Genomic DNA, 14,660 nt, shown 5'->3' on the forward strand with positions numbered 1-14,660 from the left:
ACTAGGCTCCCTGCGACCGGAGTGTGTTGTTTTCTTTTTTATTTTATGGGCTTGTTGAGCTGTGCCCTCAGCAGAATCTGTGTACTTTGCCGTGAAACGTGGGTGGGTGTGTGTGGACTTACTTCTGTTTGTATGCTCTGTGGCGATTTGCTTTATATATAAAACGGGGCGAAAGCCTTTTTCGGTATCTAGTAAATAAAAAAGAAAAGGAAAGAAGAAGAAACGTACAGCAGATCGTCAGCTATCGAGGCTGACACGCGAGATCGCCGCCGGTTTGGCGGTCTCCGTCGGCGACGGCGACTCCACAACGCCTCGATTCCCGAAAACGAACGGGCCGGCTAGCGTACCGACGTCGCGGCAGAGCAAACAGCGACAAATCTCCGTGTCAGGATTAGGATTACCCGATCAAACATAGCCTCCACACCTTCATGTGCATGTGCATCCAAAGGTCCCGCAAGGGAGGCAGCACCCAGACCGTGTGTTTTCTGCCCAGGGCGCGCAGCATCCGATGCCCCGCTCCGCTCGTTCACGGAGGCACGCAGCCAGCGGCCGCGCTCGGCCGACATGGCCCCGTGATCCACCGGCACAGTGCCCGCGTCCGTGTCCGTGGCACCGCCCGCGCGCGCGCACGGGCAAGAGAACCTGGCGCTCAATTTCAGGGGCTCGTGCTGCTCCCATCCAAACGCAAAGCCACGGCCACTGCGTTGCACTGCGTACGTACGCACAGTGGTAAAGCGACAAGCTGGGGTGGTCGGAGCCGGTAATTTTCCCGGACCAGGCTGGCGGGAGGACAAAGGATAACCAAAGCCCCACAGTGAGAGGGACGGACGGACGGACTACGGGCTAGCTGGATTAATTGCAGCGCACTCCCAAAGATCTACATTTGCATTTGCGTCTCGCGGCGGTACCACAACTAGTTCGTGGTACTAGCGTCCATGGTTAAACTAAACCAGGCCAAGATCACGAGATTCTTTCGGCCTCGTGCAGCAAGGTGGTGGTGGTGCGTGGGCGAGGGCACGGGCAGGAAGTAACGAATGTTTTCTCACGTCACCCGGCCATGGCCGTCTGTCGTTGGTTCCTTGAGCCGGGCTACCAGGATCGCCACTGCTTTCTCCTTTATTTTTAAAATTATTTACTCTGCTAGGGTTCTCTTTTTAGGGCGTGTGAATTTACTTGTAGTAGCTGCTACCACTTCTAGTACCACTACACAGTTTCTTCCCCTTGCGGCCTTCAAGTACTGGTGCTATACTGTACGAGTACTAGTGGTGTTTGGTGCCTCGGCCACCTTCCCCTCTTCCTCCTCTCCCTCCCTCGCGCTGCTCTTCGCTACTCCTTCCCTGTCCCTCCCTCCCCACATGGGCCCGCGATTGCTCATGGCTTGCTACCCAAATGGCGGTCAGGCTCCCTCCTTTTCAGCCGCTCTAGGGGCTTCTTGCGGGTGCGGCGCTGCGCCTGAACCCACTCGCCTCTGATCCCCTCCTGCTGCTGCTGCTGCTGCTGCTGCCGCTGCTCTTGCTACGAGCGACGGCGAGATGCGGCGTCTTGCCTGCGCGCTGGTGCTGCTTCTGGCTTCTCTTCTTGGATCCACAGGTGAGAAATGTTTTAGCATTGCGTAGCTTTCAGCTCTCTCCTCCTCTTCTCCCCAGGTTCCATGGCGCGGTTTGTTTGGGGTGGGAAATTGGGGATCAGCTGATGTGCAGCTGCCGGACAATGCGAATTCTTGGCTGTTTCTCCATGACATTTCCCTTTTTTTTTTTGCCTCGGTTGAACAATTTGATGCGGAAACCTGTGGGCTCAACAAATTTTCTTCCAAATGCGCAGGCTGGCCAGCTGATCTGTTGCCAGGAAACCGCGCTTCACAGTTTTTTATTCAGGATTTGAGCAACCCACAGGAGAGTTTTCTGAAGCTTGATACCACTAAACGCATGTGCTCCTTGCTTCTGAATTCTCATCAAGAGGGACGGCGCAATGTCGGCGTCTTGGCATTTCCCGTTCCCCTGTCTTTGGCTGTCACTGCAACTGCGAGCCACTTTAATTGCGTCGCATGTGCTTGCTGCTTCATCTACCTGTGTTTTTGGCCGTGATATCGCAAGAACAATTAATAATTTTTGGCCGCATGCGTCGGATGATGCAGATGCTGGGCATTTTTTTTCATGTTGCATACTTGCAAATTGCAATAATTGCTCTTGCTTTGCAACTTTTGTGGTGAAAAGACACTGGAGATTTGCCTCAGATAGCAACCTGTAGATTGTCTGATACTAAAACTCAGAGCTTAGTCATTGCACAGTTAGTAGGTAATGTACACTGCATACTTTACCTGTTCCCTGAACCTGTGTTCTTCACTCCACTCTAGGTACTGATCTGGCGCCTGCTCCTGCGGTTGGTAATTCGCCTGTCGATCAAGGACAGGCTTCTAGTCCTCCTGGACCTTCCTCCGCCCTAGGTCCAGTAACTCTTCCAGCAGGTAGCTCTGAATTTTCAAAGATCATCAGCGACATTGATGTGCAGGCCCTTACATTGATCTGTTGCAGCACCCCCTTCTTCATCAGCAAACCCTCCCCTCCAGAAGGGAGCTGTGAGCCCTGCAGTTCCGGCTGAACCGCAGGCTGCACCGGCTCCGGTAGCCCCCCCTAAAGGTAGCTCACATTCAGTCAGACATGGCATTTCCAATCCTGATGTGTGCATCACTAACTGAATCTTGTGTAGGTTATAATGCACCTCCTCCGGTTGAGTCTGCGCCACCTCCGGTCGTGTCTGCGTCTCCTCCAGCTGAGTCTGCGCCTCCTCCGGTTGTGTCTGTGTCTCCTCCAGTTGAGCCTGCTCCTCCTCCTGCTGTCACTGAGGGGGTGCCCCCGGCAGCAGCTCCTCCGCCGCAAGCTGCAGCTGGAAACCCCGCACCAATACTTCCTGGGTCACCTGCATTGCTACCTTCAGTTCAGGCTCCTACTCCATCTGTGGCTGTGAAGCCTAATCTGCCACTAGCACCTCCTGCTTCACTACCTTCAGTTCAGGCTCCGACTCCATCTGTGGCTGTGAAGCCTAATGTGCCACTGGCACCTCCTCCTTCAATACCTTCAGTTCAGGCTCCTGCTCCATCTGTGGCTTTGAAGCCTAATGTGCCACTAGTGCCTCCTCCTTCACTATCTACAGTTCAGGCTCCTACTCCATCTGTGGCTGTGAAGCCTAATGTGCCACTAGCGCCTCCGCCTTCTGTGAACAATCAACCGGTTAGGCCAATTGGATCAGGTATATATTCTGCTAGTAACGATTCATAAGCTTAGGTTCCCGGATTCTTGATGTACCAAAAAGTTAATAAAATTGTGCAAATATGTTCCTTCCCTCCTTATTCACTCCTGCATTCTCCCTCTCTAGGTAATGATGTCCCTCCGTATCCGCCACCTGAAGGCATTTTCCGGGCAGTTCCTCCTTCCACTTCAGGTAAATTACTGACATGGGATAGATCAAATTTGACAAGCTGCATATGTTTTACCATTTACCGTTCTTCTTAGTAGTTCCTCCGGAACATGTGAAACCTCCAATTGCACCACCTATTATTGCACATGCACCTCAACAACAAGCGCAAGCTCCAAATGCCGAGCATAACAATGGTGAGTATCAAAAAAAATTATGTTGCTATTTGTTTGACAATGTTCTTACATGTCATTGTTCTTAGATATTGAACTTCATGTTTATTGTAGGAAACACGGTACCCCCAGCAAATACTTCCCCTCCTGCAAGTGGTAAGAACCATGACATTCGACCTGCACCTCCACCAAAGGAACCTAATACTGCACTGGTTCACAAATCACCAACTAGAGGTAATCTCAAAAAAAAAAATAAAATTGGCAGCTTGTTTGTGAAAGACAATGTATCTTGACTACTGAAATTCCTGATTTCAGGGTTTGTGCCTGCAGCTAGTCCTCTGCCCCACAACACAAATATGCCTACACTCCCGAGGAATGCATCAACGGTTCCACATGCTCAACCCCCATCGTTAGGGGTAGCTCCTAAACCAGCACCCACTAGCAGATCTCATCCTCCGACACCAACGAAAGGAGAACGTCCATCATTTCCCCCATCTTACCCACCACCCCATGCTCAAGGTTCGGCATAATGCCTTTTGAAAAACCTAGCGATTATCTATTGTGAGTGTTAAGATTCTCAAAAGTTCAGTGTTATAGGTCCTGAGGTCTCGCGAGCTCAACCTCCACAGCAGGTTGGGACTAAAAGGCAAAATCATCATGCACCACCACCGATGATTCAAGGTAATGGTAGTTCTTCCTTCTATAAAACATTGGTTTCATTTCATAGTACTGAGACTTTCATTGTTTTTCCTGTCCAGGCCATCCAAACCTCCATGTGCATCCTCCATCTCCTCCACCAGTGTCACCAAAGGGCCCCTCTGATGGCAGCAAAAGTACCTTCAAGCCTTCTTGCTTTGCATTGTTTAGTATTTGTCTCCTGATTTCAGTACAGATCTTTGAAGCTTCAGTTATTTTCAGGACCTCGTGTTTCTCCTACTCTTCCACCAATTCCTCCTGAAACAGAACCCAAAGCACCATCAACTCATCCTATTTGGACATTGCCCCCACCACCACCTAATTTAGGTACATTTATCTTTATGTATTCTCATACCTTTGTCCTTTCAAACTTTATATACTGGATCTGTGCATATTGGGTAATACTGATGATTCTTACCTAGTGAAGCGTTAATATGCAGATTGCAAATCGTTAGTGTGCCCAGAGCCTCTAACGGATCCACCCGCGGGAGCTCCATGTGCTTGTGTTCTACCAATTAAAGTTGGAATCCGTTTAAGTGTGGACCTTTATTCATTCTTTCCGTTAGTTTCGGATTTTGCCGACGAAGTGGGATCTGGGGTACACATGGCACGGCGGCAGGTTCGTGTTATGGGTGCAAATGTGGCTGGCGATCAACCTGACAAGACAGTAGTTCTTGTGCATCTGGTACCAATGCATGTGAATTTTGATAAAGCTACTGCCTTGTCGACATTTCAAACCTTGTGGAGCAAAAAGATTTCTCTCAAACCGTCAGTTTTCGGGGACTATGAGATTCTCTATGTTGTCTATCCAGGTATGCATTCTTTGCATGTGTCCTTGGACTCTCTTATTTGGTTATTTGTAGTTGGTCAATGCTACCAGCTATTTTCAGTATACTGTAGTCATTTGATTGATCTCATAAACATCAGTGGATTCAGTACGTCATGCTCATCATATCTCATTGTTAAGCATTTTGAACTTCTGCACTAAGAGTTTCACCAAAGATTTGTATTTTGTTCAGGGCTTCCTCCTTCTCCACCTTCAGCACCAGCTGGTGCATTCGGCAACAGCAGAAATGCAAGGGCAATGAAGCCCCTGGGGGTTGATGTAGGAAAACCCAAAAGAAAAGTGAATGGGAGCGTAATTGCTATTGCTGCTCTATCCACTGTTATAGCATTGATTATTTGCATTGTGGCTGCATGGTTGCTGATACTCAAATTCAGGGATTCAGATGACATAGCTCAAGGATATCCACATAGTGCAATTCCCAAAATTTCCAGGTCTTCCGGTATGTGTACATGTCCTTCTAATATCTATAATCATATTATATTATGATGTTACTTGGCTTAGCTGTTCGATTGACAGCAGAACAATAGCTGCACATTTTCAGCCAAGTGTTTCCAGTTCCAACTGGCTATTGAATTCAATGTGTCCTATAGGCAAATATTTCCAACAATGCCCTTTGGGAGGGAATACCGTATAGTTGGCATATTTTATTGTGCCACGTGAGATACAGCCTTGGCCTCCGATGCAGCATATATGCTTTCGAACATCCCATATAGAAAAACTGCACCCCATAATCATATTTTCAATATTTTGTCCTGGTCGTATACACTAATTCCTACCGATAAAATAGACATGTGAAGCCATGATGTTATCCTCGTATAATCCTTCCACAGACCCCACCTGATGTGGGAGCTTCTAGCACTGGGTCTGTCTTTATAGAAAATGGAAGCTTCATTATCCCCGGCGTCCCCACCATCCTTCATGTAATGTCTACCTTATTGAATTGGAAATTACTAATGTTGCGAGGATTAAATTAGCCACTGCCTCTAAATTCGTGCGCTATTCTCAAGGATTTACTTATGGGACCATTGCTAAAATTATAACGGGCATCTGTCTCTCAGCTCACTGAGAAAGTGTTACTTCTAAATGGATGATTTTGAAAGTTGATTCTTAATCTAACGGTTAATTCAGTAGCTGCAAATGTTAGAAATTAGGTTTAGACATGTGCAGCTGGTCAGTTAAACATTTCTACACACAAAGTTGCACAAACGTTTTTGTGCTACCATAGATTTGATGATGTGCAACTCGGTTGACCCAGAAATAACAATTACTCAGGCGAGTGACATATTAAATCTGTATATGCCAAGCATATTTTTCAGATAATAATAAGTCAGAATGGAAAAATCAATTTTATTAATTTTCTCAAAAGATCAAAAAGGGATAACCCCAGCCTCTGCATCATTGTGATGCACACAGCCAACTTTTAGTAAAAAGATAGTCCACATTTCAAATGCTAACCCACAGTGTTTATGGTAACATTTCAGATGAGGCATTCACTTCTGAATGTCATGTATCATTTTGTTGTTAAAGTAATATCTGTCCATTTTTACCAGCAACAAGTTTCCATCCTGAAACACATCATGATTGCAGGGACATGTAACACACTTTTAGCTGGTCGCCGTAGTACTCAATCAGGTCCATCAAGTTCACTGGGGTCAAGTATGGCAGCATACACAGGGCAGGCAAAGACATTCAAATTTGCTGAGATAGAAAAGGCTACGAATGGCTTTGATGATTCGTCGATACTTGGGGAAGGTGGCTTCGGTTGTGTGTACCAAGGGACACTTGAAGATGGAACCACAGTTGCGGTAAAGGTTCTGAAAAGATTTGATGGCCAAGGTGAACGAGAGTTCTTGGCAGAGGTTGAGATGCTGGGACGATTGCATCACCGAAATTTGGTCAAGTTGTTGGGCATATGCGTAGAGGAGAACGCGCGGTGTCTGGTATATGAACTTATTCCAAATGGCAGCGTTGAGTCCCATTTGCATGGTAAGTATGTTATTGTAGATTTAACTCCGCCAGCATATAGAAGTGTCAGCAGTTGGTTGAAACTAATTACTTAATGTGTTGGCTCATTGTAGGAGCCGATCGCGAGATAGCTCCACTTGATTGGAATGCACGTATGAAGATAGCCCTGGGGGCAGGGCGGGCACTAGCATATCTACATGAAGACTCAAGCCCTTGTGTGATTCATCGTGATTTCAAGTCAAGCAACATACTGCTAGAGCATGATTTCACACCAAAAGTTTCAGACTTTGGACTGGCCAGGACTGCGAGGGGGGAGGGGAACCAGCACATCTCCACCCGTGTAATGGGAACATTCGGGTAAGGACTATCTCCTCCTCGACGTCTTGGTATAGTTTTAAACATGGTATGATATTCTGTCTTTCTTCTCAGTTATGTTGCACCGGAGTACGCCATGACAGGCCATCTTCTTGTCAAGAGTGATGTATACAGCTATGGAGTCGTATTACTTGAACTTCTCACAGGTAGGAAGCCTGTGGACATGTCTCAGCCTGCAGGCCAAGAAAGCCTAGTCGCATGGGCTCGCCCATATCTGACAAATGTGGTGGGCTTGCGTCAAGCTGTTGATCCACTTCTTGGCCCTAATGTGCCACTGGACAACGTGGCGAAAGCAGCTGCCATCGCATCCATGTGTGTACAGCCTGAGGTTGCACACCGACCGAGCATGAGCGAAGTTGTGCAGGCCTTGAAGCTTGTCTGCAGCGAGGGTGATGAAGGTTTTGGTTCGGGAAGTTTCAGCCAGGAATTGGCGGCTCGTACGACAGCGGCTCATGATGTAACTGGCATGGAAGCGGAGAGGGTGCTATTATCTGAGATGTTTGGCTCAACACCTGTCTTCACTCCAGCTGCTGATTCAGGTTCTTTCCGCATGCAGTCCATCTCCGGCCCTCTGATGACAGGCAAGAACAAGAAGTTCTGGCAAAGGATGCGAAACTTGTCGAGAGGTAGTATGAGCGAGCATGGTGCCTCGCCAGATTTTGAGACACACTCACAGTGTAGCAATAGGTGAGTTTTTTGTGCTCTGTCCAGCTTCCAGTCTCGACAAGATGAATATTCAGATGACTGGACATAAGGAGTTTGAAGACCTAGTTTGTGTACATTATGCGTGTGGAGATAAAGACTATATATAGTTACGGATCAGCAGAGTAGCAGACCGGATCATGGGTTATGGATCACCGGAGGCTTGAATAAGATTGGCTCAGATCTGGTTCTTCATTGAACGGGTTCTGCCGTACTGCTATGTGGCCATACACAGATACGCCTGCCTTCCGATTTTTACCGCTTCTGTTTTTTCAGCATGTCAGTTTGAGTTAGTTTGTTTTCCCTTTTGTTTGGTTAGCTGTTTGGTAGGAATTGTCAATGTATAGATTTTGAGTTTTTTGGACTGCATTTGGCCATGTGAATTTCAGCTTCATGTACGCTAGCATTTGCTGCAATGAAGGTGATAGCTTCTCAGTGTTGTGATTATTTGCTGCTTCACAACTTGTTTTACTAGTGAAATTCTTTCCTGAAGAAAGTATGCAGTCTAACTCTGTCAGTCTCCTCTAGTCAGATTGGATATATATATATATGGTAATTTTTGCTGGGAACTTGTTAAGAACTGGTGCATTTTGAACTGGAAACTTGGATATGTGCATCTAAAAAATTCTGAGCACTTTAGCAGAATACATGAGTTAGCTCCAAGGGCACTTTCTTTTCCTGAAAAGTTTCACTTCATTTTTCAGTAGTGGATCAAAGGTTTCAGCTCGATGCTGCAAGTTTCCTAACACCTTTTGTTCATTTCCCATCACAGTTTTCTCTCTTCTCCGTTTCCCCTCTCTGCGTGGTGTGAAACTGCTGTCATCACGTTGTGATTACTGAATTATAATGTTTATTTAGTCCTTGATTAAACAGAGTAACAGCACAGACTTTTAGAACTAGCAAAACTAAACCCTTGGGGAATCAAAACCTGGATCTTGCCGTGAAAAGGACACGAAAGGATAATCAGAGGTGTTCAAAAAAAGAAAAAGGATAATCAGGAAATTATAAGAATGATAATGATGCAGTTCTAGGTGGTGACAGGCTGCAGGTAGAAGCTCCCTGGGGGCTGGGGTGACAAAGCAGAAAGAGACCGGCACTGAAATGCCCAGCCATTAGCTAGGGTCCAAACCTAATGAACACACGCTGTCAGGAGTCGTTGTTAATCACTCACATGGAGTGAGTACGTTTGATCAGGAAAAGGATCCCACTGATTTCCTTTGCAGCTGTCAAGAATCCAAGATGCATGAGCTCACTGCTTACCTTGGTATGGTGCTGCTGTAGTTTGTTGTGCTCTCTCCTGGGGGTCGCCGTTTCGCTCCGCGATGGCGACGTGCAAGTGTTTGTTGGATTTGGAGGGGCTAACGGTGGATCAAGTGCTGGAGAGTGCGGGAGGACCAGAAGGAGTAGATGGACAGAGTCGGAGACGGCGGCAACCGGCCGAATCGGCGGAGCCGGCGACCACGGCGAGACGTCGAGGGCGGAGGTTTTCTTTTTCTTAGAGAAGTCGAGGGCGGAGGTGAGTGCGAGGCCGAGCCCGAACCGGAGCTGGGCTCGGCCCACCACGAGTTTGCTTCCGTCGACCCCGCTCCTTGCAACCCGGCCCAACCAAAGCCCGACCGACGACGCAAAAGATTTGGGCCACGCCCTCTCGCTCCTCCTCCTTCCAGCGCGCCTTCTCTGTTCTGCTTCTTCTCTTTCTTTGTGCTCACCCTCCGCCGCCGCCCTAGCACGGCGCCGCACCCGCACTCCGCCTGCTCGCCAGCTCCAGCCAGCGCTTCAACCTCGACCGGCGGCCAGCAGAGCTTCGCGCGGCGCCGCTAGGCCGTTCCCTGGAGAACACAACTTATTAGTAACCGGAGCAAAAACCAATCCCTTCCTCTTCCTCCAGCCGGCAGCGACCCAGCCGTGGCCGGCGGCCAAGTGGGCAGCGGGGCTGGGCTAGTAGGCAGAGACGGGCGATCGTCAAGCACTGGAAGAGGCGGCGTGCGTGTGATTCAGCGAGTCCCTCTCTCCCTGCTGGTAATATTGTGTTTCCTTGCCTCTCCCTGCCCACTTGTGATGTCCGTCAGTCCATGTGTCATGTGTGAGATGGATGCGTCTCAATCTTGAACTTAATTTGAGTGTCTGGAATTAAGCACTAAATGGCAGTCCATTCTGATTTGCACTGCAATTTTCTTCTTCTCATTCATTCTTAGTTGCTTTTATTAGTATTGAGAGAAGGGCAGGGAGGTACTGCAGACTGGAGAGTGCCATGGTTGAGTAGCTTGTTCAACTCAGGCATGTAGTATTTTGTAAGCAATGTGGACAAGAGAGATGCTATTTTCCACTATAGTTTTTTTTAGAACAAGGCTCAAGAAGAGCCCGGCTTTGAATTAACAAAGCCATCAACCGGCCAGGATTACATCGAACAACAATGAAAAAAGAAAAGAAACAGCGAGACGATACAAGAGAAATGCTATTTTCTAGTGTAGTTTTTTTTATTGGAACAAGTGGGAGGCGCACAATTCGCCAAATTTCATTTCAAACTGAGCTCAGATACATTGTGCAGCATGAATGCTATTATGCTAAACCCAGGACAGTCTAGATTAACAAGCTTCTGAGCGAAAGGACAACTAGATTGCCTGTCAGCTAGTTTTATGCACGCAAAGACAGGTTCTGATCCGAACTTTGCCCCTGCGACATCTAGCTCTGCCACAGCAAGGCTTGAGGGCGTGTGCATTTATTTTCTTGATCTTTGCCTGCTCTTCTTTTCTGCTCCTTACATCAATTTGTATAATTGAAAGACTATGTGTACGACACCTTCTTCTCATTTTGTTCTTTTTCGTTGTACAGTGATGCGATGACTGCTTTGAGGGATTAGTCTGCACAATATTATGCTTTTCAACTTGCCAAGAGTCACAACACCAATTGCTGTACGGTGGTTCATCTCAGTTGCAAATGCAGCAGGCTTTGGCCGAGATGTTTCTCCTGTTCATTTCGCCGCCCTGTTAAAGGAATGCAGGTCTGTGAATGCAGTCCATCAAGTTCACCAGCAGCTAATTTCTTCGGGTCTTCTTTCTTATCCAGCATCATTGTTGGAAGTGTCATTTCCACCACTGCCATCTCAACCGTTTTTATCACCGAGATCTTTGGGTACTGGTGTTGTAGCTGCTTATCTTGCGTGTGGTTCCACAGATGAGGCTCTCTCAGTGTTGGAGCATGTTGTACCGTCTCCAGCTGTCTGGTGGAACCTACTCATCCGAGAACATATCAAAGAGGGCCACCTTGACCATGCAATTGCGGTATCTTGCCGGATGCTGCGTGCTGGAACCAGACCGGACCATTTCACTCTGCCGCATATACTAAAGGCCTGTGGAGAGCTACCCTCGTACCATTGTGGTATCACATTCCATGGACTTATATGCTGTAATGGCTTTGAGTCAAACGTCTTTGTATGCAATGCATTGGTGGCGATGTATGCCCGCTGTGGTTCACTGAAGGAAGCCAGCCAGGTGTTCGAGGAAATAGCTCAGAGGGGAATTGATGATGTCATATCATGGAATTCAATTGTTGCAGCCCATGTTAAACACAATAGTCCATGGACCGCGTTGGATATGTTCTCGAAAATGGCAATGATTGTCCACGAGAAGGCTACAAATGATAGGTCTGACATCATTAGCATTGTGAACATTCTTCCTGCATGTGCTTCTCTAAAGGCACTACCTCGAACTAGAGAAATTCATGGAAATACCATTCGGCATGGTACATTTCCAGATGTTTTTGTAGGCAATGCTCTGGTTGATACTTATGCAAAATGTGGTTCAATGAAGGATGCGGTAAAGGTTTTCAATATGATGGAAATCAAAGATGTTGTTTCTTGGAATGCAATCGTGACTGGCTACTCCCAAAGTGGGAACTTTGAGGCAGCCTTTGAGATTTTTAAGAATATGCGCAAGGAAAACATCTCAGCAGAAGCCAAATTCTGTCACAATCATCTCTGTGCTGTCTGCTTGTGCTTCCTCGGGGGCATACTCTCAGGGTATGGAAACTCATGCCTACTCTCTGAAGAATTGTCTTCTATCTTTGGATAACCATTTTAGTGGTAATGGCGATGATGAGGATCTCATGGTGCACAATGCATTAATAGATATGTACTCAAAGTGCAGAATCTTCAGAGCTGCACGTTCTATATTTGATTCTATACCCCGAAAGGAACGTAATGTGGTGACTTGGACTGTGATGATAGGTGGTTATGCACAATATGGGGACTCAAATGATGCCCTCGAGCTTTTCTCACAGATGGTCTTGAAACCACACGCAGTTGCTCCAAATGCATTTACGGTTTCCTGCATTCTGATGGCCTGTGCACATCTGTCAGCCCTGCGTGTTGGTAAGCAAATCCATGCTTATGTGGTTCGTCAACATCAATATGAAGCATCTACATACTTTGTGGCAAACTGTCTTATTGACATGTACTCAAAGTGTGGTGATGTCGATACAGCTAGGTATGTATTTGATGGCATGTCACAAAGGAATGACATTTCATGGACATCAATGATGGCAGGATATGGGATGCATGGTCGTGGCAATGAGGCCCTGGAAATATTTGACAAGATGCAAATGGCAGGCTTTGTTCCTGATGATATATCATTCCTGGTTGTTCTATATGCTTGCAGCCATTCTAGAATGATTGATCGAGGCCTGGATTACTTTGACAGCATGAGCAGAGACTACGGTGTGGCTGCCAGTGCAGAGCATTATGCTTGTGTCATTGACTTGCTGGCCCGCTCCGGGCAGATAGATAGGGCATGGAATATGGTCAAGGACATGCCAATGGAGCCTACTGCAGTAGTCTGGGTTGCATTGCTTAGTGCCTGTAGAGTACATTCAAATGTAGAACTTGCTGAATATGCTCTTAACAAGCTAGTCGAGATGAATGCAGAGAATGATGGATCTTACACGCTCATCTCCAACATATATGCTAATGCAAGGCGTTGGAAGGATGTAGCCAGAATCAGAAACCTGATGAAGAACTCCGGGATTAAGAAGAGGCCCGGTTGTAGTTGGGTCCAGGGTAAGAAAGGAACTGCGTCTTTCTTTGTTGGAGATCGATCGCATTCTCTATCCCCTCAGATTTATGCCCTTCTGGAGAGACTGATTGATCGCATCAAATCTATGGGTTATGTCCCTGAGACAAATTTTGCACTCCATGATGTCGACGATGAGGAGAAAAATAACCTTCTTGCTGAGCACAGCGAGAAGCTTGCTCTCGCATATGGCCTCCTCACAACTTCCCCTGGATGTCCAATAAGGATCACAAAGAACCTGCGCGTTTGTGGTGATTGCCACAGTGCTTTCACCTACATCTCAAAGATTGTTGACCATGAGATCATTGTGCGGGACTCCAGTCGCTTCCATCATTTTAAGAATGGTGTGTGCTCTTGTGGTGACTATTGGTGATGGCTTCTGAGGCTGAAGCATAAACTGAAAGTGCATTCCAATTGGTTTTTGTACACAGAATGTACTAATGCACTTACCATTCTTTGCTACTGATTATCCAATGAAGAGCTGAATAGTTTCTCCTCGCCATTGCTATTTTCACAAATATTTTACAGTTCTCTTAAGAGGTATCACCTGCAGTCTTCATTTATTATGCTGATTTATATAATCGAAATCTGTATTTTTCTTGAAAAAATATGTTTTTGTCTGTCGATTCAAACGTTTAATTTTTGTCAGACCAAGTTATTAAAATCATCTGGATACATTTCAGAGGTTTATATTTGGTCATTAAAAGGTAAATCAATCATCATTGGTCCAATGCTTGACTGTCGTACCTATCAAAATCATGAAAAATAAGTTACTGCGTACCATTGCATTGGTCCTAAGTTTCTGTTCCAGATAGATTTTGCTCATCATAGGAGGTGTTACAGTGTTATCAGTTGGAAAAAAGAATGTTACAATTTTATTGTGCTAATAATACGAAATCTCAGGTTGCGACAAAAGTACTATTGCAAAATCCATGCTTTGTACTCCTTGCGTAAGCTCGGTCGTCATTCAGCGGCCCTGATGTGCTCCGGTTTGGTTCTGACCTTTTTTTGCCTTAGCGTGCAGTGACTGTTCCCACATTTCGTTCTGAGGGTTTTCATACGCTTCTGAGATAGGAGCATCGACTATGACTCTTTCGGGGTTTTTTTTTAGTGCGATCAAAAGCCAGGTTCCACTATCTCATTCATACGATCAAAAGACAGGTTCCACGTGTTCAAAAAAGAAAAAAGACAGGTTCCACTATCTCAGCGACAAGGGAGCATAGAGTTATCCGTGTTCAACAAAAGAAACTAGGTAGCACCTACTGCTAGCAACTGTCAGTGTTGTGGATCAAAAAGGAACCGAACAAATTTATAAAAAGACACAAGCAACTCAGGGCTTCATTAGAATTTCCAAACTAATTCAACCGACACAGACAGGACCTAGGATCAACAAGGGAAACATACAAATTGTAAGCTCCATTTGGC

General features: G+C 46.5%; 1 protein-coding gene and 1 pseudogene across 4 annotated transcripts; both read left to right on the forward strand.

The window, feature by feature from the left end:
- The first annotated feature begins 1,187 nt into the window (after positions 1-1,187).
- Positions 1,188-8,616, forward strand: LOC123068883 (receptor-like serine/threonine-protein kinase ALE2). 4 transcript variants are annotated; one of them, XM_044491563.1, is made up of 16 exons: positions 1,188-1,590; positions 2,354-2,464; positions 2,532-2,636; positions 2,707-3,246; positions 3,373-3,438; positions 3,510-3,608; positions 3,699-3,818; positions 3,915-4,103; positions 4,182-4,265; positions 4,343-4,417; positions 4,503-4,607; positions 4,721-5,092; positions 5,300-5,566; positions 6,715-7,113; positions 7,206-7,449; positions 7,522-8,616. In XM_044491563.1, the coding sequence occupies exons 1-16, from the start codon at positions 1,533-1,535 to the stop codon at positions 8,156-8,158; spliced, it is 3,471 nt and encodes a 1,156-aa protein (XP_044347498.1). In that variant the 5' UTR covers positions 1,188-1,532; the 3' UTR covers positions 8,159-8,616. The 4 variants fall into 4 exon arrangements, with proteins under 4 accessions (XP_044347498.1, XP_044347499.1, XP_044347496.1 ...); XM_044491564.1 differs by having other exon boundaries at positions 1,189-1,590; positions 3,513-3,608; XM_044491561.1 differs by having other exon boundaries at positions 1,192-1,590; positions 3,900-4,103.
- A 421-nt stretch (positions 8,617-9,037) lies between these two features.
- LOC123068884 (pentatricopeptide repeat-containing protein At5g16860-like) lies at positions 9,038-13,991 on the forward strand (annotated as a pseudogene).
- The last annotated feature ends 669 nt before the right edge of the window (positions 13,992-14,660 follow it).

This window comes from Triticum aestivum, chromosome 3B (genome assembly GCF_018294505.1).
Source record: "Triticum aestivum cultivar Chinese Spring chromosome 3B, IWGSC CS RefSeq v2.1, whole genome shotgun sequence".
NCBI classification, from domain to species: domain Eukaryota; kingdom Viridiplantae; phylum Streptophyta; class Magnoliopsida; order Poales; family Poaceae; genus Triticum; species Triticum aestivum.

Bases quoted from the DNA above. Each gene is read 5' to 3' on its own strand.
- LOC123068883 (XM_044491561.1), top strand. From the start codon at position 1,533: ATGCGGCGTCTTGCCTGCGCGCTGGTGCTGCTTCTGGCTTCTCTTCTT. The intron at 3,439-3,509 runs GTAAATTACTGA...CGTTCTTCTTAG, and splicing joins AGTTCCTCCTTCCACTTCAG to TAGTTCCTCCGGAACATGTG. The intron at 5,567-6,714 runs GTATGTGTACAT...TCATGATTGCAG, and splicing joins CAAAATTTCCAGGTCTTCCG to GGACATGTAACACACTTTTA.